The 23,283-nt window shown below is 39.7% G+C and overlaps 1 protein-coding gene across 15 annotated transcripts in view; it reads left to right on the top strand.

Moving 5' to 3' along the window:
- The window catches only part of L3MBTL4 (L3MBTL histone methyl-lysine binding protein 4), a 492,784-nt gene that overhangs the window by 177,261 nt on the left and 292,240 nt on the right, over nucleotides 1-23,283 (top strand). For all 15 annotated transcript variants that reach the window (XM_049112901.1, XM_049112904.1, XM_049112903.1 and 12 more), the window contains 2 exons: nucleotides 21,436-21,540; nucleotides 22,569-22,704. In XM_049112901.1, coding sequence (XP_048968858.1) covers nucleotides 21,436-21,540; nucleotides 22,569-22,704 — 241 coding nt within the window. The remainder of the gene's footprint in view (nucleotides 1-21,435; nucleotides 21,541-22,568; nucleotides 22,705-23,283) is intronic.

Genomic DNA, 23,283 nt, shown 5'->3' with positions numbered 1-23,283 from the left:
ACCCTCTTGCCCATCACAAGTTCAAATATGCCATCCTGGAATCAAAGTCCCTAGAGTCTAGCCCCATCTGCAGACGCATATCAACACAGAGCTTCTTCCGTGCCAGTCAGGCTCCGTGCCACACACTGGCTCCTGCTTGTTGCTGCTCTGCTTAACTATTCAGAGTCTTTATCCAAGTGTGAGGCCTCTACCTCTCTTCCTGTTCTCTGAACTTCAAGACCCTCCCCTTTCCTGAAGCTGTCTCCACCTGTGCACTCTGACCTGTGGACTTGCCAGCTTCTGTTCTGCTGGGCTCATGCTGGTGGGAGTGAGGGTTGGGCGATGGCGAAGGACTAGCATGAAGGCAGGTACTGCCCCTCCTGTTAGCTGGCCAGGAGCTGAGGGGACCTCCACCTGCACTCTGGGGGCAAGTCTGACAGGGAGCCTAGCTCTCCCTCGCCCTAAACTGTTCTTGTCCCACAAACCACACATCCCGGTTGTTGTCAGTCACTGGCCCAGAAAACTCTGCTTTTATGCCCAGCAGATGTTCCTGTCTCCCCAACCAGTGTTGGATGGCTGAGCAGATAGGCTAAATGAGTGCTTGAGCCCCTGCAGGTCAAGGACACTTGCATATTTTAAAAATAGGTATTTCAGAACAAGGTGAAAGTCATCATGGAAAAGCTGAAACTCTTGGACTTCATGTGTCTTTTATAGTGTAGTATATAGTTTTAGTTTGAGTTTATATAGCAAGGGAGTTGTTTTTTCTTTTTTCTTTTTCTTTTTCTTTTTCTTTTTTTGCTCTTGTAACAAATCATTATAAACTTAGTGGCTTAGAATAACGCAAATTTATTTATTTTTTTAAAAAGATTTTATTTATTTTTTTATTAATGAGAGACACACAGAGAGAGGCAGAGACATAGGTAGAGGGAGAATAGGTAGAGGAACAAGCAGGCTTCATACAGGAAACCCAATGTGGGACTCGATCCTGGACTCCAGGATCACGCCAAGCCAAAGGCAGACACTCAACTGCTGAGCCACCCAGGTGTCCCTGAATAACACAAATTTGTTATCTTAAAGTTCCAGAAGTCTAAAATGAGCCAGCAGGGCTATGTTCCTTCTGCAGGCTCTAGGGGAGAATCTGTTTCCTTGCCTTCTGTAGCTTCTAGAGGCTGCCTACATTTCTTAGCTCGTGGGCTCACATCACTCCAACCTCTGTTTCCATGGTCACATCTGCTTTGGTCCTTTGGCCTCCCTCCTGCAAGGACACTTGTGATGACATTGGGACAACCTGGATAATCCAGGATAGCCTCTCAATCTCAAGATTCTCCAGACTTAATCACATCTGCAAGATACCTTTTGTCATGTCACGTACCATATTCACAGGTTCAGGGATCAGGACATGGCTGTCTTTGGAAGCCACTGACCACAGGTGCCATCGCCTTTCCATTACTGTGCTGATTTGTCCCTGTCTCTGGCCTGAGTAGCTTCTCATAGCCGGCTCCCTCCCGTCATTCTGTGACTGCTGCAGCAACCCCAGTGGTAAAACAAGTGATGTATCAGGGTGCCTGGGTGACTCAGTAGGTTAAATGATCAACTCTTGATTTCAGTTCAGGTCACAATCTCAGGGTTGTGAGATCCAGCCCCATGTCAGACTCCAGGCTCAGCACAGAATCTGCTTGAAGGAGAGTTTCTCTCTCCCTCTCTGCCCCTACTGCTGCTCATTCTCTCTCTCTCTCAAAGAAATAAATAAAATCTTTAAATAATAAACAAATCTTAAAAAAAATAAACAAGTGATGCATTATCCTTAATAGTTCAACATGTCAGTCCCTCCTTTCTCCAGCTAGCCTGCACAGCTGCTTCACTATAACCTCTGCTTTCCGAGAGTGCACTTTCCCCTCTCCCCGAGGTCAGTGGGCCTAGCCTCCTACTTCCTGCTCCTTAGTATTTTGTCACTTTGCAGCCCTCCCTACCTTGAGGTTTATGCCATCTCCTCCCTACTGTTTCCACTCTTGTTACTTCATTGGATTGTGTGAGTGTGCACCTGTGTGCATATGCATGCTCACGTGCTACCCACCCTGAGCTCCCCTCTGCTCCTGCCCCAGTGTCCCTCTCATCCTTGGACATCCTTTGCCTACATGAGCCGCCTAGTACCACGAGTGCCTCCACCTGAGCCTGACCCTCATTTCCCATGCAGTCCACCTGCTTCGTGCCACACTTGCATAAATCAGAATTGAACCTCTTCTGCACTGTGGAACTTTAAATCTCACTGTCTGGTCCCATCCACTGCCCTTGCAGCCCTTTCTTTCCCTTATTCCCACAGTACCAGTTTTTCCTTTAATTAAGACTCATAGCTGTTGAATTTGTCCCTTTTCTTCCTTCTGGCTTTACATCTTCCGCCTGGCCAGGCTAGGTCCCCTGGTTCCATCAAATCAACCATTCTCTTGTCAGGATCTTTGACTACCTCATCCTCCGTCATCCTCTCCCCATATATGTCTGCCAGAATCCGGGCTCTGGATGAATCATATGTGCCTTCTAACTTCTGTACCTAACTAAGCTGACAAGCCCTGTTGGAGAAGGACCACAAAGCCTTGCAGATTGGTGGCACTGTAGATCTACAGTCTCTGCTAAGAGGGCAGTGCCTGGCCACCCTTTGTCAGTCTGAGCACTCCCTGATTCCTAGGAAGGCAGTCCTCTCAGGCATCTGCCTCATTTCCAGCAAGAAGCTGTCACTCCCTTGGTGGATGTGGTGCGACCTCCCTCCATGTTCTGTCACAAACCTTCACTCACACCTACTCATACCTCTTTCTCATGTTGAACTGGGAGAAGTACCCTCCTCCTACCCCTCATCCCCTTTACCTATACTCTGGAGCTTTCCTGTTTTTTGCTTTTCTAGAGGCCATTGGTCCACTACCCATCAGTCATCTCATGTCCTGCTTATAAGTTACCTTTGCTTCCTTCTAAGTGTTTGTATCTGGAATATAAATTTACCTAACTGTCTCAAATTTAAGAAAGCATACTGTCCCTTGGTCATGTATTCCCCTTAATATCTCATCTCCTTAGTCTGCTCTAGCTTCTTGTAATGTTGGCCTGCATTTTCTCTTTTTTTCATTTTCTAACCTTTTCCTCCTCCAACTCTGCATTCTGGCCTTTATTCCCACTGCTACCTGAAACTGCCTGCAGAAGAGACCAAGACTCCCTTTCCTGAATTCAAAGCCAGGTGCGTGTCAGGCCTTGGCTTCTACTCCCTCTGCCCTGGAATGCTGTCCACTATCAGCTGCTGCTTTTGCTTGGTCCTAGCCACTCCCGAAAGTCCTCTTCTTCTGGGCTTCAGTCTTAGGGCTCCATTCTGCATGGCCCCTGGGGCATCTTGAGTTTTGCCTTGACCCCATGGAGTGTGTAACCTCCTTGACCTTTCTCTTGGTCCTCCCACTCCTCCCCTGGGTGGCCCCCAGCAGTCTTAACACTCAGCATGTGCAAACGGGACTCCTTTTCCCAGTCTGCCTTCCTGCGTCTGCTTTGTGGGTTACTGGTCCAGGGAAGGGCCTCTGCATTCATTTCCCTTCCTCTTCTCTCTTCTGGCCTATGTTTGTCAATCTGGTCTGCTCAGGTTTGCCCTTCAGTTCCTTCTCCTGGCCCTACCATTGCTGCCTTATTGTAGGAGTGGACCTGCATTTTATTTTCATAGCAATTGTAATGAAACTTCCTAAAATGATCTCTCTCTGTCCAGCCCCACCATTAAGCTTCCTGCACACCATTGCTGGAATGGTGTTTGTAAACCATGGCTCTGTTTGTCATTTGTGTACATAGCATGTCTGCTTTTTATGTCATTCTGTGTGATTACACGTAAATGTGTTATGTCTCTAGGTAGAACTGTAATCTCTGTGAAGACTGACTGGGTTTCTTTCTGTTTTTTAAAAAAAATTCTTTCTGCTTTGTGATTCCTTGAGAGAGGTGCATTTTTGAGCATCTTTTTATTGTGCCTTGGTGCTTGTACATGTGCTGCCTTATTGAGTCCTTTCAGTTTCTTTCCTCTTGTTTATAGAAGAAGGACTCTGTGATGGATTTCGCTGACTCGTAGTTTTTCACTGAAAGTGGCAGATAATACCACTCGCTCTGCTCCTTCGAGACTGTTGAGGAATTACATAAAATGTATATACAGTGTTTAGCCCAATACAGTGTCTGACATGTGGCTCACTTTATTAAATGCCAGAATTCTTAAAGTTACACTTCTCAGATTCTAGACCTTTGCCCTTCCCAGAGCCCACCCTGCCCGACAGCATTCATTCAGAGCACTAGCTGGGACCAGGTCTCCCGAGGCTTCGTCCTTGTTGGGCTTGCCCTGCTGGGCCACAGTGATGCTCTTGGCTGCTCCTCATCAAGCATGGCACCAGCTGTGGTGTTTGATCTCCATGTCCTGATCTTCTGTGCTTCAGGCTGAGTGTCCAGCCTGAAAATCACTCATGATTGGAGCTCCATCTGAAATCTCAGTGTTGCCGGATGCCGCCATTCCACATCCTTCACTCTCGTCATGGTGCTCGTCCTCTGGCCTTCATGAGGAAAACAGAAACATTCCCTCTCCTTGGTCATCAAAAGCAAAGCAAAATCATTATGTAGACTTTGGCTTTGCCACCTTTCCTCCCTTGCTTTCTTCTGCCATGTCTTTATCTTGGACGCTTCTTAACACGTTCTTGTATTGCACTCTGTCCCTCCACTTCCCTTGAAATCTGTGATAACCTGTTATGATTTGGGAAGGAAATACTTTTGAGTCCTCATAAGAAAATTTCAGCCATCTGTAGGATGATGTGGTGGTGGGGAGGCTTCTTTTGGAAACGGCTGGGAGTAGTTGGGAAACAACGGCACCTTCCTAATTTAACCTCCTAATTGCCCTGGAAATGATAGCTGTATTTGAACAGACTCCCATTTTCTCTCAGCCTTCCTTGGTCAAGTTCAAGTGAAAGGAATAGCTTACACTCTCTCTAAATTTAACTTCTGTACCTAGACCTGAAATATATTTTTAAAATATGCCAGTACATTAAATAGAATCTGAAAAACCCATGTCTGTGTTTTCTTTTTGATAAAAGAGTCTGGATATGTGTTTAACTTTGCAGGTGCAGAAAGATACTACCATGAAAATTCATATTTGTTATAACCCCCTGTAGAACTACTTCAGATGAGTGGGACCTTTCTAACCAAAACAATTCACTCAGATGTCAAGGGTTTTTTTGTGCTTTGATCATGCTTCCAAAATACTTGATAATCACTGATAACACTATCATGGTTTAATATGGATCCTTCTTAGATGAGACTTCAACTACGAATCATTAGGCACATGATGACCATGAAGTTTTAGTGAAAATAAAATACCTCATTATACTGTGAATTCTGATAGACTTAGAATCAGATTATAGCCTTGGTCTATATCCTTTTTTATTAACTTAAAGTGTGTGCTTGTTTGTTTTCCTATTTGTTTTTGTCTCCTATATGTATTTTTCTGACCCTTGTTTTAAGATAACTTCATTGATATATAAGAGTTGTCTAAGGAAAAAAAACATATTCTTTAAAAAAAAATACTGTGTGTATTATATTCACATGTTTGATTGGGGCTTAAATCCCAAGGCATATTGGGCAGAGAAAGAAGTGTGTCTTATAACTAGACTGTAGCCTTGCAATGTGAAGTCATTTAAGCTGATTAATGTCTGAGACTCTGAAGAACAGAGAATTCTCATTCATGTTCATTTCTCATCTTCTCTAGAACTGTAAGTTCTGGGGCAAAACTGGAGATACATCCTGATCTTGTAGCTCAGATATTTTTCCTATTCTTAGAACCCACTTCTCCGTAATGGTGGAATTCAAAGTACCAGAGGCCTGAGAAATAGTCTAGCAGATTTGAAGTAGTGAGGTTGGACAGTTCGATCATGATTGTTTTTTCCTTCTTGGAAGGGCCTGGAGCCCCATAAAGGCTGCTTATCTGCAGTTCCAGCTGGAAGCCCAATGTCATGTTCAGAGATGTTCAGAGGAAGAGAAATTTTAAAAGAAAATGGCATTCTGAATAAAAAATAGACAGTTTTGACAGCTCTTCTCCTTCAGTTGAAGCAAATTTATATTAGAAGTACCTCTGTCTTTTTACCCTAGGAGAGTTTAGTCATTTGGGGAAAAACTATGTGGGCTTATTGCTTTAGACACTATACTCAGTGATTTGTGGAGTCTACTCAGTGTTGGCCAGTGAATTATCAGACAACTTCAGAAGTTATTTTTAAAAGTTCTCTCTATGTAGTCCTTTATATCATACTGTGTGGGTTCTTTCTTTGTCCGTAAAGATCTTTATTGGTATAAAGCTGCCTAAATCTAACAGTATTCTACTCACTCTGCTATGTGCTTTCTTTTTGTTTCTGAGACTGTAATTCAGTCAGTGGGTAGGTAAGGGTATGTGGATACACACACACACACACGCACACACACATCTCAGCCAAATTTCCTACCGTCAGTAAGGTCAGTAGTTCTGGAGAAATGAGAATTTTTGCATCTGAGATTATAGTAGAGTAGATTCACAACAAAGCAGGAGGAATGAGAGCCACTAGGTTATTAAAGAATACTTTTGTTGTGCCATGAGTTCTGTGTTCTCTTTTTGTAGAGTGCTTCTTGGTATAATCTTGGCAACAGTTTGGGATACAGAATTAACCTATGAAAAATGTTCAAAATAACAGAGAAGTAGTCTCTAAAATGAGACTACTATGTAAAAATACACAATCAGCCATCCTTCATTGCCATCTTAACTGAAGCCTTGCAGCAAGTTATGTTTCATTATGTAGGTGATGTTTTTTCCCATTAGCCTAACAAATAGATGGCAAAAATAGGCCTCAGTTTGAAAAAGCAGGGTTTGAAACATGCCTTGTTGCCTGGCCTGTATACCTATGATGAACAGCTGCAGTGAACTGCTTGTGTCTGCTTATTGAAGACTCCTAAATATGTTGTTTAGTCATGGGATTAATTAATGACAGATTCCCTTAAAGGACAGCCATGTGGCTCTTTTTTTTTAGGTATTAGACCCTTTTGGACATCTAATGAAAGCTATTGATAATCTCCTTAGAGGAGTGCTTTTTTCCATTTGCACACAAAATTTTAAAATTCAGGAGGTTTCTAGAATCCTCAAAACCATGGACCCTATCCCTACCCCATCATTAAAAACAGCCACATTTAGGTGTAGTTTAAACAAGAATAAAAAAAATGTTTTTACATACGGGATTGTATGCTGTGTGTGTGTGTGTGTGTGTGTATCTATATCTTTATATACCTATAGATACAGGTATATCCAAGGTCTCCATTTTATCTGTGATTGAAACAAGAGAAATCCAAGAGGGATTCTAATATTCCAGATAGTTTCCATTGTTAGCTCAGGTGAAAATCATAAAGTTCCCTGAGGAGAAAGCAAGGAAGGAGTTTCATAACCTCTCATAGCCTGCCAGTGTTTGCAGTGAATAGAGTTTTAAGATGAAAGATTCATTGCAAGATACTGTACCTGGGGGGATGTTGAAACTATAGTAATGCACTAGAAAGCTGGAATTGAAAAGTAGCTATAAAAATGTTGTTCATGAGCTGTCTATAGAATCTTTGAAGGTATCAGTCAATATTGATAGCATAAAAGTAAAAATTAACACACTATGGAAAATCTGTGTATTTCTTCCAAGCCTGAAAGCTGGGTATCAGCATAAAATTCCCTACCTTCTTCATCCTCAGCATCCAGTCAGTCCTCAGGTATTGTCTGTCTTGCCTCCTCCATGGGCACTGCATCTGCCTCTCCTGCTTGTTCCCGGCTCTGGCTCTGCATTGGCTGTGTTCCTTTCATCACTTATCCAGGTTCCTGCCGTGTTCTGGGATGGAATGTAACTTTTCAATGAAGCTCAGAGCAGGGCTTGAATTCACATTCCAGGTTTTACTGACTAGCTGTGCAAGTGGGGTATTTGTGAATGTCTCCGAGCCTACGTGGGGATTGTATAGTTCTAATACAGGGGATTGTAAGGCTTTAGTGAGCTGAGTTAGATAGTATACGTGGCACACGGCAAATTCTCAGTTATCAGTAGATATTAAAAAAAACTCCATAACCATCTTCCCTATATCTAATCTTGCTGTTTTTAAGTTAATTCTCTACACTGCCACTAGTGAGATCTTTTTAGAATGCAAAAACGTTTTTTTTTTTTCCTCCCCTCTGCTTAAAAGCTTTTGCTAGTGCTTCATCCACTAAGAATAAACTGAAAGGTCCTTAACAAGACCTATAAGGCTTCTTGTGACCTGTGTCCTGTCTTCTTGCCTAGCATCGTCATCACTTAATTGTGTGTGTGTACGTGTGCTGATTTTTTAACTAATTACAATGGCATTTAAAAATTCTAATAAGACAGAAGAGCATAAAAATAAAAGACTTTCTGTTGGTTCACCTCTCTAGGTGAACCACTCAAAATAATTTGACACATATACTTCCAAGTCTGTATATATTTAGTTACATAGGTATGTATTTAGTGCTTATATAAATAGTTGTATTTTACTCATTTAATGCTTGATTTACATTTATCAGTGTGTCATGGCTCTTATGACACCTCAGCAGATTGAGGTCAGTGTCTTACTTTTTTTTTAAAGTCATCTCTACACTCAACATGGGGCTCGAACATAGAACCCTAAGATCAAGAGTTGCATGCTGCACTAACTGAGCCAGCCAGGTATCCCTGTCTTGCTTTTTTAATAGCTGCATTATATTGTGTCCCTTTTCTCTCCATCTAAAGTTATTTTTACATATGCTGTTGTGGTATGCATATAGTTCAATTACTTTCCCCAAATGGATAGTCATGTGTCCTAATGACATTTATCTTTGCTCTCCTGACTTAAAATGCTACCTTTACCCTGTATTAAATTCTCATATGACATTTGGGGATAATTTATGGTCAAATAGCACATATTCAGACCACTAATTTTAGTTTTTTTAAAACTCATTCTAAGTTTTAATTATAAAATAAAAAGTTTAAAAATTTTGAAGTCTCTAGTCAGTAAGTGGGATGGTGTTGATTTATCATACTACTTGCTCATATACTAAAGCGAGATACACACTTTGGTCTTAGGCATATTACATAACCTCTTGTGCCCTAGTTTCATTATCTGCAAAATGTACATAATGCCTATTTCATAGGACTTTTATGATGATTTAATGAATTGGCATTGGTAAAGTGCTTAGAAGAGGATTTGGCCCAGAGATAAGTGCTCTGTAAGTGCTTGTTGTATAAAAGCCATCTGTATATGGCCTGATAAAAGATAGCTCAGGCTCTATATTCATTCCTTCTTATTCCTCATTCTTCATTTTCGTTTAGTAAGATAATTGTACCTAGCTATTATAGATTGTTGGATATGATAGTGAGTGTTTGGTGGTTCTTCAGATAAATCTGTATTGTCCTGGATATATTAATTAAACATAAACTCAGACTCCTTTTTGTTGTTGTTGCTGTTATTGTTTTTCCTTTTGTCTTATAAAATGGTGAGCCAACAAGAATATCACACTTATAATCTGGCAGATTGATTCTTTCCACTTCTGGTAACTTCTCTTTGATTGTATTTGTCTTAGGAAAATGTTTCTTTATGTTCCCTTCTGCAGTATTTGAATGATTTTTTTATGCTACCAATAACATGATTGATTTTTTTCCCCAGTGACTAAAGAAAATCATCCAGTGTTAACTAAGAGTTAAATTCTATGTGGTCAAGCTGTTATATCCCAGTTTGCCTACATAAGACTTCTTGTGGTCTCACCTGTCAATTTAAAATTGTGACATTTCAGCCTAGGAGATACAAACAGTTTGAGATTTTGAAGATGTTACTGAGGTAAACCATGAAAGAAGACAACAACTGGGTTCATGGCAGTGGTCTTTGGTGTTATAAGAAATCTTGCATATAAAATGTGTACAAACATCTTTCCCTTTGACAACCATCATGTAAGGTTTGGAATCCAGAGGCCTCTGGTCCTGGACCAGTCCTTTGCATGGCACATTAAAAGTGCATGCTTTAGTGGCTGTGATTCCTTTGCATACCTAATTTCTCCAATTTCTTTTGATACTGAATTAAGATCAGGAAAATATTGTTGCCTGCCAACTTTTGCCTGTGAATAAAATAGAATGCCTGTGGGCATGCAGATAGAATCTTCCACTTAGATAATTGACACTGCTCTATTACACATATGTAGCTGCTGCTCTGCTGGGGCTAATGGCCACCAGCCCTCTACAGTCTGCAGAATGGCTCAAAAATAACAAGTACAGGAATAATGTCTCTGATTTTGTGTGAAGTTCTCAGTGATAACAGAGTAAAATGTCCATAATTTCTCACATATATCTACTAAGTGTCCAGGAGCTGTTTACATTGTATATTTGTAGTTTTAGGGCACACACATGTGATGAGTGCCATATGCATTGTACTCATAAAGGAATTTTGCCACAAGCCTGTATAGTTTTCTCTAAGCATGGCCTTTTGTATTGTTTTGACTGGTTTGGTTTTTGTTTTTTCCTAATGCTCTGATTCCTTTTATTTTTAAATAATGGTATGTTATTTTTACTTGCTTTTTCAAGGTATAGAACTTGTAATATTTTTTCTTTTCGATAGAAAAGTTTAGTAATAAAACTCATTAGTTTAGTGATAAAACTCATTATTTTGCAACTGTCTAAATACAGCTTAACTTATGTACCCAAGAGCACATGGTACATCTTTGGAAATGCCCTTAAGGCCCTCTGTGGCCTTGAGTCAGGTTTTGTTTTGCTTGTTATGTTTCCACATCTGTCCCCTAATGTGGAACAAACAGTTGGCAAGCTTTCAGAAGATTTGGGTCCTCATTTACAGTCTTCCACTAAACAAGTTATGTGACCCTTGAGAAGTCTCTTAACCTCTCTGGTTTGAGTTTATCTGTAGAAGTTTTGTTGTTGTTGTTGTTGTTGTTGTTTTGTGTGGGTTTTTTTTGTTTTTTGGTTTGTTTGTTTGTTTTTGGATCTGCAGACCTTATGCTTATTTATGACTGAATTTAATAGACTGTTGTTTGCTTTAGTGTGTGATTCCAGTTCCCGTTTGTCACCATGAAATATAATTTTATAGTATGGCTATCAATTATGTTCATAAAATAGATGATTTTTAGAAAGGAAAAAATTAAATAGGCTATTAATAAACCACTTAACAGAAAAGAGATTGATGAAAGACAATGCTACTTCTCAGGAAAAGTTACCTTTTAGGTTGTTAAAATGAATGTCTTGTTTTTTTTATTTGAAACCCTCTGGAGAATGCTGTGGCTGTTTAGGTCATGTAGTGTTCCTTGCAGTGTTATCCAAAGCACCCAAATTTCACTCAAGAAACCCTCTGAAAATGCTGACAAGAATAACGTTCATCATCCTAACTCCTGGCTGTGAATTATTGTCAGTTCTTAAATTTATCATTCATATGTGAGAAGAGGGTATAGTCTGTTCCATACAATGCTGGTTTTTTCCCCATTCCCAATTTTGTATCTTTCACTTTTGTTAAAACATGAAAAATGTTCTCTACGTTATTATGGCTTCTTCAGTTTCCTTTCAGGATTATTAATATACTCCCTATGGTCTCTCCTCCCCCTTCACTTTCTAATCAGTGTTGTGTATACACACATGTATCTGTGTGCAGTACTCTTGAAGTTAACCAAGAAATTTCAAAGCAGTGAACAGGAGGCAGTCACATAAAACCTGTTATATACGATCTGCTAGGAAACATAGTAGATGTGAGAAAAAGGCTGGAGGAATTAAAAACACACATGACATTTATTTTTGCAGAAATAAAATATTCCTGAGAAATCATTCATTCTTGCCATTTCATTTTTGGGTTTTGTCATCCCTTAAATTTTTCCTTGGAAGCTTCTAAAATGATCTGTGAATGTGCTTACGACATTTTACAAGCCAATTCATAAAGATTTAAAAACAATCTCATGTTCATATAAAGAAAGGCATACACTGAACAGTAGAAGGTTGAGTAAACTATGGTACTTATGCACTGTAGGAGTACAATACAGCTGTGAAAAAGATTGTGGACAACTGCTGTAACCTGACATGGAGTGGTTTCCAGGGGATGTTAGAAAATGAAAAATGACATGCAAAATAGCATATACAGTATGCTAACTTTTGTGTGAGAAGGAAGGGAAAAGTAAGACAAAACATAAATGTAACTTTATTTTTACAAAAAGAAACCCAGGAAGGATAGACCAAAAAACAGCGAGGTTGGTTACCTGTAAGAGGTGGAATGGGATGGATAGGAAGTGGGAGGGAGAGATACTTCTTCGAGAACCTTTTTATATAGCTTGCACTTTTGAAAGCATGTTAACATTCTACATATTAAGAAATAGAAATAAATCATTAAGAACTGAAAGCACATGTATTTTTATTTTTTAATAAATTTAGTTTTTATTGGTGTTCAATTTGCCAACATACAGAATAACACCCAGTGCTCATCCTGTCAAGTGCCCCCCCCCAGTGCCTGTCACCCATTCACCCCCAACCCCCGCCCTCCTCCCCTTCCACCACCCCTAGTTCGTTTCCCAGAGTTAGGAGTCTTTATGTTGTGTCTCCCTTTCTGATATTTCCCACTCATTTCTTCTCCCTTCCCTTCTATTCCCTTTCACTATTATTTATATTCCCCAAATGAATGAGAACATATAGTGTTTGTCCTTCTCCGACTGACTTACTTCACTCAGCATAATACCCTCCAGTTCCATCCACGTTGAAGCAAATGGTGGGTATTTGTCGTTTCTAATGGCTGAGGAATATTCCATTGTATACACAGACCACATCTTCTTTGTCCATTCATCTTTCGATGGACACCGAGGCTCCTTCCACAGTTTGGCTATTGTGGACATTGCTGCTAGAAACATCGGGGTGCAGGTGTCCTGGCGTTTCATTGCATCTGTATCTTTGGGGTAAATCACCAACAGTGCAATTGCTGGGTGGTAGGGCAGGTCTATTTTTAACTCTTTGAGGAACCTCCACACAGTTTTCCAGCGTGGCTGCACCAGTTCACATTCCCACCAACAGTGTAAGAGGGTTCCCTTTTCTCCTCATCCTCTCCAACATTTGTGGTTTCCTGCCTTGTTAATGTGCCCCATTCTCACTGGTGTGAGGTGGTATCTCATTGTGGTTTTGATTTGTATTTCCCTGATGGCAAGTGATGCAGAGCATTTTCTCATGTGCTTGTTGGCCATGTCTATGTCTTCCTCTGTGAGATTTCTGTTCATGTCTTTTGCCCATTTCATGATTGGATTCTTTGTTTCTTTGGTGCTGAGTTTAATAAGTTCTTTATAGATCTTGGAAACTAGCCATTTCATTTTTGGGTTTTGTCATCCCTTAAATTTTTTTAATGTCTTTTAATTTTTTTAATCCCTTTAATGTCTTTATCTGATACGTCATTTGCAAATATCTTCTCCCATTCTGTAGGTTGTCTTTGAGTTTTGTTGACTGTATCCTTTGCTGTGCAAAAGCTTCTTATCTTGATTAAGTCCCAATAGTTCATTTTTGCTTTTGTTTCTTTTGCCTTCCTGGATGTATCTTGCAAGAAGTTACTGTGGCTGAGTTCAAAAAGGGTGTTGCCTGCATTCTCCTCTAGGATTTTGATGGATTCTTGCCTCACGTTTAGATCTTTCATCCATTTCGAGTTTATCTTTGTGTATGGTGAATAAAGTGGTCTAGTTCCATTCTTCTGCATGTGGATGTCCAATTTTCCCAGCACCATTTATTGAAGAGACCAGTCTTCTTCTAATGGGTAGTCTTTCCTCCTTTATCGAATATTACTTGACCATAAAGTTGAGGGTCCACATCTGGATTCTCTATTCTGTTCCATTGATCTATGTGTCTGTTTTTGTGCTAGTACCACACTGTCTTGATGATCACAAATTTGTAGTACAACCTGGAATCTGGCATTGTGATGCCCCCAGCTATGGTTTTCTTTTTTAAAATTCCCCTGGCTATTCGGGGTCTTTTCTGATTCCACACAAATATCAAATCTTAAAATAATTTGTTCTAACTCTCTGAAGAAAGTCCATGATATTTTCATAGGGATTGCATTAAACGTGTAAATTGCCCTGGGTAACATCGACATTTTCACAATATTAATTCTGCCAATCCATGAGCATGGAATATTTTTCCATCTCTTTGTGTGTTCCTCAATTTCTTTCAGAAGTGTTCTATAGTTTTTAAGGTATAGGTCCTTTACCTCTTTGGTTAGGTTTATTCCTAGGTATCTTATGCTTTGGGGTGCAATTGTAAATGGGATTGACTCCTTAATTTCTCTTTCTTCAGTCTCATTGTTAGTGTATAGAAATGCAACTGATTTCTGGGCATTGATTTTGTATCCTGCCACGCTGCCAAATTTCTGTATGAGTTCTAGCAATCTTGGGGTGGAGGCTTTTGGGTTTTCTACGTAGAGTATCACGTCATCGGCAAAGAGGGAGAGTTTGACTTCTTCTTTGCCAATTTGAATGCCTTTAATGTCTTTTTGTTGTCTGATTGCTGAGGCTAGGACTTCCAGTACTATGTTGAATAGCAGTGGTGAGAGTGGGAGAGTGGACATCCCTGTCTTGTTCCTGATCTTAGGGGAAAGGCTCCCAGTGCTTCCCCATTGAGAATCATATTTGCTGTGGGATTTTCGTAGATGGCTTTTAAGATGTCGAGGAATGTTCCCTCTATCCCTACACTCTGAAGAGTTTTGATCAGGAATGTATGCTATATTTTGTCAAATGCTTTCTCTGCATCTAATGAGAGGATCCTATGATTCTTGGTTTTTCTCTTGCTGATATGATGAATCACATTGATTGTTTTACGAGTGTTGAACCAGCCTTGTGTCCTGGGGATAAATCCTACTTGGTCATAGTGAGTAATTTTCTTAATGTATTGTTGGATCTGATTGGCTAGTATCTTGTTGAGAATTTTTGCATCCATGTTCATCAGGGATATTGGTGTGTAATTCTCCTTTTTGGTGGGGTCTTTGTCTGGTTTTGGAATTAAGGTGATGCTGGCCTCATAGAATGAATTTGGAAGTACTCCATCTCTTTCTATCTTTCCAAACAGCTTTAGTAGAATAGGTATGATTTCTTCTTTAAACGTTTGATAGAATTCCCCTGGGAAGCCATCTGGCCCTGGACTCTTGTATCTTGGGAGGTTTTTGATGACTGCTTCAATTTCCTCACTGGTTATTGGCCTGTTCAGGTTTTCTATTTCTTCCTGTTCCAGTTTTGGTAGTTTGTGGCTTTCCAGGAATGTGTCCGTTTCTTCTAGATTGCCTCATTTATTGGCGTATAGCTGTTCATAATATGTTTTTTAAATCGTTTGTATTTCCTTGGTGTTGGTAGTGATCTCTCCTTTCTCATTCATGATTTTATTAATTTGAGTCTTCTCTCTCTTCTTTTTAATAAGGCTGGCTAATGGTTTATCTATCTTATTAATTCTTTCAAAGAACCAACTCCTGGTTCTGTTGATCTGTTCCACAGTTCTTCTGGTCTCGATTTCATTGAGTTCTGCTCGAATTTTAATTAACTCTCTTCTTCTGCTGGGTGTAGGATCTATTTGCTGTTTTTTCTCTAGCTCCTTTAGGTGTAATGTTAGCGTTTGTATTTGAGTTCTTTCCAGTATTTGAATGGATGCTTGCATTGCGATGTGTTTCCCCCTCAGGACTGCTTTTGCTGCATCCCAAGGATTTTGAATGGTTGTATCTTCATTCTCATTAGTTTCCATGAATCTTTTTAATTCTTCCTTAATTTCCTGGTTGAGTCTTTCATCTTTTAGCAGGATGGTCCTTAACCTCCACGTGTCTGAGGTCCTTCCAAACTTCTTGTTGTGATTTAGTTCTAATTTCAAGGCATTATTGACTGAGAATATGCAGGGGATGATCCCAATCTTTAGGTATCGGTTCAGACCCGATTTGTGACCCAGTACGTGGTCTCTTCTGGAGAAAGTTCCATGTGCACTTGAGAAGAATGTGTTCAGTTGAGTTTGGATGTAAAGTTTTGTAGATATCTGTGAAATCCATCTGGTCCAGTGTATCATTTAAAGCTCTTGTTTCTTTGGAGATGTTGTGCTTAGAAGACCTATCGAGTATAGAAAGAGCTAGATTGAAGTCACCAAGTATAAGTGTATAATTATCTAAGTATTTCTTCACTTTGGTTATTAATTGATTTATATATTTGGCAGCTCCCACATTCGGGGCATATATATTGAGGATTGTTAAGTCCTCTTGTTGGATGGATCCTTTAAGTATGATATAGTGTCCCTCTTCATCTCTCACTACAGTCTTCGGGGTAAATTTTAGTTTATCTGATATGAGGATGGCTACCCCTGCTTTCTTTTGAGGACCATGTGAATGGTAAATGGTTCTCCAACCTTTTATTTTCAGGCTGTAGGTGTCCTTCTGTCTAAAATGAGTCTCTTGTAGATAGCATATAGATGGGTCCTGCTTTTTTATCCAGTCTGAAACCCTGCGCCTTTTGATGGGGTCATTAAGCCCGTTCACGTTCAGAGTTACTATTGAGAGATAAGAGCTTAGTGTCACCATGATATCTATTCAGTCCTTGTTTTTGTGGATTGTTCTACTGGACTTCTTCTTAAAGGGGAATTTTTAAGAGTCCCCCTTAAAATTTCTTGCAGGGCTGGTTTGGAGGTCACATATTGTTTCAGTTCCTGCCTGTCTTGGAAGCTCTTTATCTCTCCTTCCATTCTGAATGAGAGCCTTGCTGGGTAAAGTATTCTTGGTTGCATGTTCTTCTCATTTAGGACCCTGAATATATCCTGCCAGCCCTTTCTGGCCTGCCAGGTCTCTGTGGAGAGGTCTGCTGTTACCCTAATACTCCTCCCCATAAAAGTCAGGGATTTCTTGTCTCTTGCTGCTTTAAGGATCTTCTCTTTATCTTGGAATTTGCAAGCTTAACTATTAAATGTCGAGGTGTTGAACGGTTTTTATTGATTTTAGGGGGGGATCTCTCTATTTCCTCTATCTGAATGCCTGTTTCCCTTCCCAGATTAGGAAAGTTTTCAGCTATGATTTGTTCAAATACATATTCTTGCCCTCCGTCCCTTTCGGTGCCCTGGGAACCCCAATTAAACGTACGTTTATCTTCCTCAGGCTGTCATTTATTTCCCTTAATCTATCTTCATGGTCTTTTAATTGTCTGTCTCTTTTTTCCGCAGTTTCCCTCTTTGCCATCAACTTGTCTTCTATGTCACTCACTCGTTCTTTCACCTCGTTAAACCTTGTCATTAGGACTTCTAGTTTGGATTGCATCTCATTCAATTGATTTTTAATTTCTGCCTGATTGGATCTAAATTCTGCGGTCATGAAGTCTCTTGAGTCCTTTATGCTTTTTTCTAGAGCCACCAGTAGCTGTATAATAGTGCTTCTGAATTGGCTTTCTGACATTGAATTGTAATCCAGATTTTGTAACTCTGTGGGAGAGAGGACTGTTTCTGATTCTTTCTTTTGAGGTGAGGTTTTCCTTCTAGTCATTTTGCTCAGTGCAGAGTGGCCAAAAACAAGTTGTATTGGGAAAAGGAGAAAATGAGAGGAGAGAAAGAAGGGAAGAAAGGAGAAAAAGAAAAAAAGAGAAGAAAAAGAGAAAGAAAAAGAAAGTCAAAAAGGGGTGGGCGAAGCAAGCAAATCAAAAAGAAAAAAACAAAAACACGGGGGAGTATCTTCTGATTCTGTATACTTTAAGTCCGTTGACTTCCCCTGGAACTTGTCCATCTAGTTGGTCTTCTGGGGGAGGGGCCTGTTGTGCTGATTTTCAGGTGTTAGCACTTGGGGGAGCTGCTGTGCCCCTGCCTGGTGCAGGGCTCAGTGGGGTTGTTTACCCCGTGAGGCCCCAGGAGGAACAACCGCAGTGGCGGGGCCAGCTCGGGAGCCCTGGAGTCAGCTCCCGCAGTACCTCCGGAGCTCTCTGTCCGCAGGGCCTGGAGGCTCCGGGGCGGGGCCGCTGATCTGCTCAGGTGGGGCAGGGGCGTCCTCGCTGTCCTGGGCCCTCCCGGCCCTTGCCTGTCCCGGGGGAGGCCAGATCCTGGGCTGTGACCCGGCGCCCTGTGCTCTGGGGTCTGCGCTGTTGGATTCGGGCTCCCACCCCGCAGCCCCCTCTGCGGAGCCGCCCCCGAGCCCCCCCGAGCTCCTCCCGCCCCGCAGCCCCCTCCGCGGAGCCGCCCCCGAGCCCCCTGAGCTGCTCCGGGTCCTGCCGTGCGCTGCAGCCCTTAGGGAGCTCGGCCGCGGGGTGTGGGGCTCTCCTGGGGCGCAGGTGTCTGTTAGTGTCCCCGGGAGCCCGAGGGCATCCCCGCCCTCCTGGGTCCTGCTCACCTCCCTGCGAGCCCCTTTCCGCCCGGGAAGGTTGGTGCAGCTCCTGCGTCTCCGGGACGGGGCTCTCCTGTCCTGGGGACACTCCCCAGGCCTCAGCCCGGCTCCTCGCGGGGCCCCTCCCCCTTGGATGCCTTTGTGTCTTTATTTCTTTTTCCCCGTCTTCCTACCTGGATAGAAGCGCGAACTCTTCTCACTGTAGCGTTCTAGCTGGTCTCTCTTTAAATCTCAGGCCGAATTGGTAGATTTTCAGGATGATTTGAAGGTTATCTAGGTAATTTGGTGGGGACAGGTGATGGGGGACCCTACTCTTCAGCCATCTTGCCCCTCCCGAAAGCACATTTAAATCAATGAACTAAAGCATAATGAATACCGTAACTACTAAAGAGAGAGAAAAACATGAATCCAACTAGGAAATGAACACAAGTTTTAACTGCATACTCCATTCGTGAATGGCAGAGTGGGGAGGGAAAATTGCAAACAAATCCTGAAATCTTTCTGTAGATTTTTCTGTTGCAGTAGTGTGGATAAAATAGTCCTGAAACTATAATAGATATGCTATAGCATTTAGTATATGGTTAAATGGGTTGACCTGTTTAGAGGAAAAAGACATAAATGGATGGAAAAAGAACAAGACCTTTGGGGTGGGTTGGAATTAGACATATCTATATAAACTTATGATTTCTAACATATATGTAAGTATGCACAAATGTACATATATATGTATAAATGTGTGTGTATGTATATGTATGTTTAGTATGTAACTATATAGTGAAGGAATTGGACAACAGTATAATTCTGCAATCAAAATTGACATCACTAGTGAGGGAATGCATGGACATTGTGTCACTCTAGATGTGATATCCTGAGAAGGACACATCATCACCCATGTAGTATACTGGCAGAAAATACATAACTTGAATTTAATCGTGGGGAAACATCAGACACATCCTGAATGATGAACTTTCTGTTTAAAAAAATGGAGGAAGGGAATGACTATGTTTTTTAAAAATGTCAGTGTTCTAAAGGATAACAAAATAGTATGGAAAAGTTTCCAGATTAAGGTAGACTAAGGAGACATATCAACTAAATTTAATATCTGACCCGAATCCCATTCTGGAGGAAGAGAATGTTATAAAGTATTTTGTTGGATAAATTGGAAACATTGGAACATGAATGGAAGATTAGTTCAAGTATATAAATGTTAAATTTACAGAACCTGATAACTGAACTATTGTTACATAAGAGAATGTTCCAGTTCTCAGGGAAAGTACAATCCCTGCTCTTAAGGGAAAGTCATTTAAGGGTAAAGGGCCCTCAAATGATTCAGAAATAATCGTATGTACATTTGTACATATATGTGTATCTCTAAGTCTATATCTGTATACATGCACAGGTAAGTAGGAGAGAGGGAACAAATAGAAATAAAACAAATGATGTTTCTACTATTGTTAACAATAAATGAGTCTAGGCAAAGTCTATGCATGTTCTTTGTATTTTTTGTTCTTGCAACTTCTCTTTTAAGTTTGACATATCCAAATGAAAAGATTGTTTTCAAAAGAATAAAAATAAACATTATTAATATATTAGACAGTAGAAAAGAGTAATAAAGTTAGTGATTAAAAAGGGGATCTTCATCTAATAGAACTAGATTTTAATCATCACTTTCTATTATCATACTTACAATTTACTTACAATTAAGAATAAGTTGACTCATAATACTGAATTTGCTCAAAACTGCTGAAAAGTAATAATAATTTAGCAAGGATGTGGAAAATAAGGCTAGTTCTTAAAGATAATAATATGAATGGGCTGTGCAGCCCCAGTGACCCAGCGGTTTAGCGCCGCCTTCGGACCGGGGTGTGATCCTGGAGACCCAGGATCGAGTCCCACGTCAGGCTCCCTGCATGCAGCCTGCTTCTCCCTCTGCCTGTGTCTCTGCCTCTCTCTCTCTCTCTGTGAGTCTGTCATGAACAAATGAATAAAAAATCTTTTAAAAAAATAATAATATGAACGGGAACACTTAGTCTATTACAAAGTAGATTACTGGCGGTTATTCTGTATGTTAGTAAATTGAACACCAATAAAAAAAAATAAAAATAAATAAAAATAAAAAAATGGGAAACAAAGTAGATTCTGTTTACAGTAGCAATGAACATTCAAAGGTATACAGAAATAAATATACGAAAGCATTTTTGAATCCTGTATGAAAATTTTAGTAACATATGATGTCTATTTGAAACTTTAGAAAATATCTTGGAAAACCAAAAATGATTTGATTAAATGGAAAGGAAACAAGTTCCTGAATTAGAAAACTCAGTATGATAAAGATTGCTCTCCAGATAGTCATAAGCAACTATGACAATGTAATATAGGCAAATACACCAATGAACAGAATAGGAAGTCCAGAAATAGACCCACAAATATGTAGAAATGTGATATAATAGAGGTAACTTTGCTGATTATGAAAGTATGGATGATAGAAAAAATTTTGTTGCATACTCTGTTTTCCAAATGAAAAAATAGATCCTACCTCATACCATAGAACAAAATTAATTGCAGTTGCATTGTAGATTTAAAATGAAGAACAGAAGTTTTAAAAGAACACTAAGATAATGTCCATGTAACTTCAGGGTTGTGAGTGAGTTCATAGGTTAGATGTGCACACTGTACAGGAAATAACTGATATATTTTACTACAGTAAAATTTTAAAAATTCTCTGCAACAAAGTCATCATGAACAAAGCAAAGAGCCTACTCACATCCTGGGAATAGGTAATCATCATAATCAACAAAGGATTGGTTCCAGAATACAGGAAAAGCTTGTTAAAATAACTAAGGAAAAATGGGCAAGAGGAATAAATGAGAACTTCGTAGGATATGTAGTTTCTCATATGAACTGTTTCATAAATAATGATAAAATGATAAAAATGATCAAATCGTCTTTGAGGGCCAAATATAGAAAAGCAGCCATCTATCTTCAGTTATATCACTGAGCTTCCAAGCTTGTACAGTAAATTCTTGATTGTATGCGTAGCCACACCAAGTGTTTTAATATTACATTGTGAAGGTATTTCAGTAACTAATGTTATATCATGAAATTTCATAGGACCAATCCTTTCCGGAGCACGAAAATGGTTTCCAGGTCGGAATGAGATTAGAAGGCATTGACCCCCGACATCCATCTGTATTCTGTGTGCTTTCTGTAGCTGAGGTAAGAGATAGTGTTATTGTCTTGGGCTAAGTGCACAATGACAGAAGAAAATTTTCTAGCGAATAATGAATTTGAGTGCTTTCTGTTATAAACAAGTTCCAGTACATTATGGATTTATTTTAGTCAGTGATGGGTGAAATATGTTTCTTAATGAATTTTTTCCTTCTCTGAAGATTAATCTTTTAATAAGTCCCTCATCATTAGCAGTTACCCTTGATTCAACTGGTAAATAGTTTTCATCTGAAGTTGATAATAATCAGTGAATCCACAGTGTTGCTTTTGTCTGTTAAGAGACATGATTCAAGTTTTAGCTGAACTAATGAGAAATGTATATGAAAAATATTCATGCACATGTGTTATTTATTTATATAAATATAAGAACTTTATGAAAATTATATAGAATGAGGAGCCATTGATGAAAATAAATGGCTTATAAAATGTAATATTTACTAAACATCTTATATTATTAAAATGATGAAACACCTCTATATTTTAATCAGATCTCATAATAAATACTATTCACTTAACTTACTGATTGATTATAGCTATTAAACTTGTATAGCATGTCTTAAGGGATGTATTCCACACTGTTTTATTGTTTCCTTTATTGAGTATGCTGGATCCATATATTAGAATTGAAGTGAAGCCATGCCCATTTTGGTTTTGCTCTGTACTACAACTTATACTGTCATGGGACAGCAGGAGTTTCCAACAGCAGTATTTGACAGGAATGATTGAACAAATAAACCCTTCAACAGATGGAGACATATATTGACCTCAGATTTCTAGACTGAGTAAAAGAATAGTTTTCTTTACAGAAAACATTCTCAATACTTAAAACATAGTGTCTGTCAGCATTTTGTTTTATTCTCTAAATCTGTTTTTTTTTTGATACAAGCACATTTGGATGGAAGGGTTGGTTCATATATGTTTATGGCACTGACAGACTATATGAATATTCTCTTAATTTTGTGTATGCTTCAAATGCATGACATTTAATGAAGGATTGCAAACATTCCATTTTACAGGTGTGTGGTTACCGCCTCAGACTTCACTTTGATGGTTATTTAAGCTGCTATGATTTTTGGACCAATGCTGGTTCCCCTGACATTCATCCAATAGGGTGGTGTGAGAAGACCAAACATGAATTGCATATCCCTAAGGGTAAGCCAGGATGGAAAGAGAGTTGGTTTTATTTTAAAAACACTTGATGAAATACTAACAAGAGATCTTGGAATGAATTAATTTTCAAAATAAAAGTGTAATCCACAAAAAGCAGTAAGACTATAGGGATACTATTTTTAAAGATAAGTGATTGTCTTTAAAAGAAAAGCATCTATGACTGCTTAGGTCAAATATACCGATAAGGTATGTATGGCAGAAATAAAATCTTATTTTTTTTTTTTATTTATTTATGATAGTCACAGAGAGAGAGAGGCAGAGACACAGGCAGAGGGAGAAGCAGGCTCCATGCACCGGGAGCCTGATGTGGGATTCGATCCCGGGTCTCCAGGATCGCGCCCTGGGCCAAAGGCAGGCGCCAAACCGCTGCGCCACCCAGGGATCCCAGAAATAAAATCTTAAGACAACATAAAGTTTATTAAGTCTTATAAGGAATGAAGAAAGCTATTTTATTTACATCATGGTTGAAATGAGCTATTTCACTTAGTCACTGATGCTGTACAGTGAGGAAACTTGATTCGTTTGTTTCAAACAAATCATGGAAAATAGGAAACTGAAACA

This window comes from Canis lupus, chromosome 7, assembly GCF_003254725.2.
Source record: "Canis lupus dingo isolate Sandy chromosome 7, ASM325472v2, whole genome shotgun sequence".
NCBI classification, from domain to species: Eukaryota; Metazoa; Chordata; class Mammalia; order Carnivora; family Canidae; genus Canis; species Canis lupus.
The sequence above is the reverse complement of the archived record's forward strand: the minus strand, read 5'-3'. Positions and strand labels throughout refer to the sequence as shown.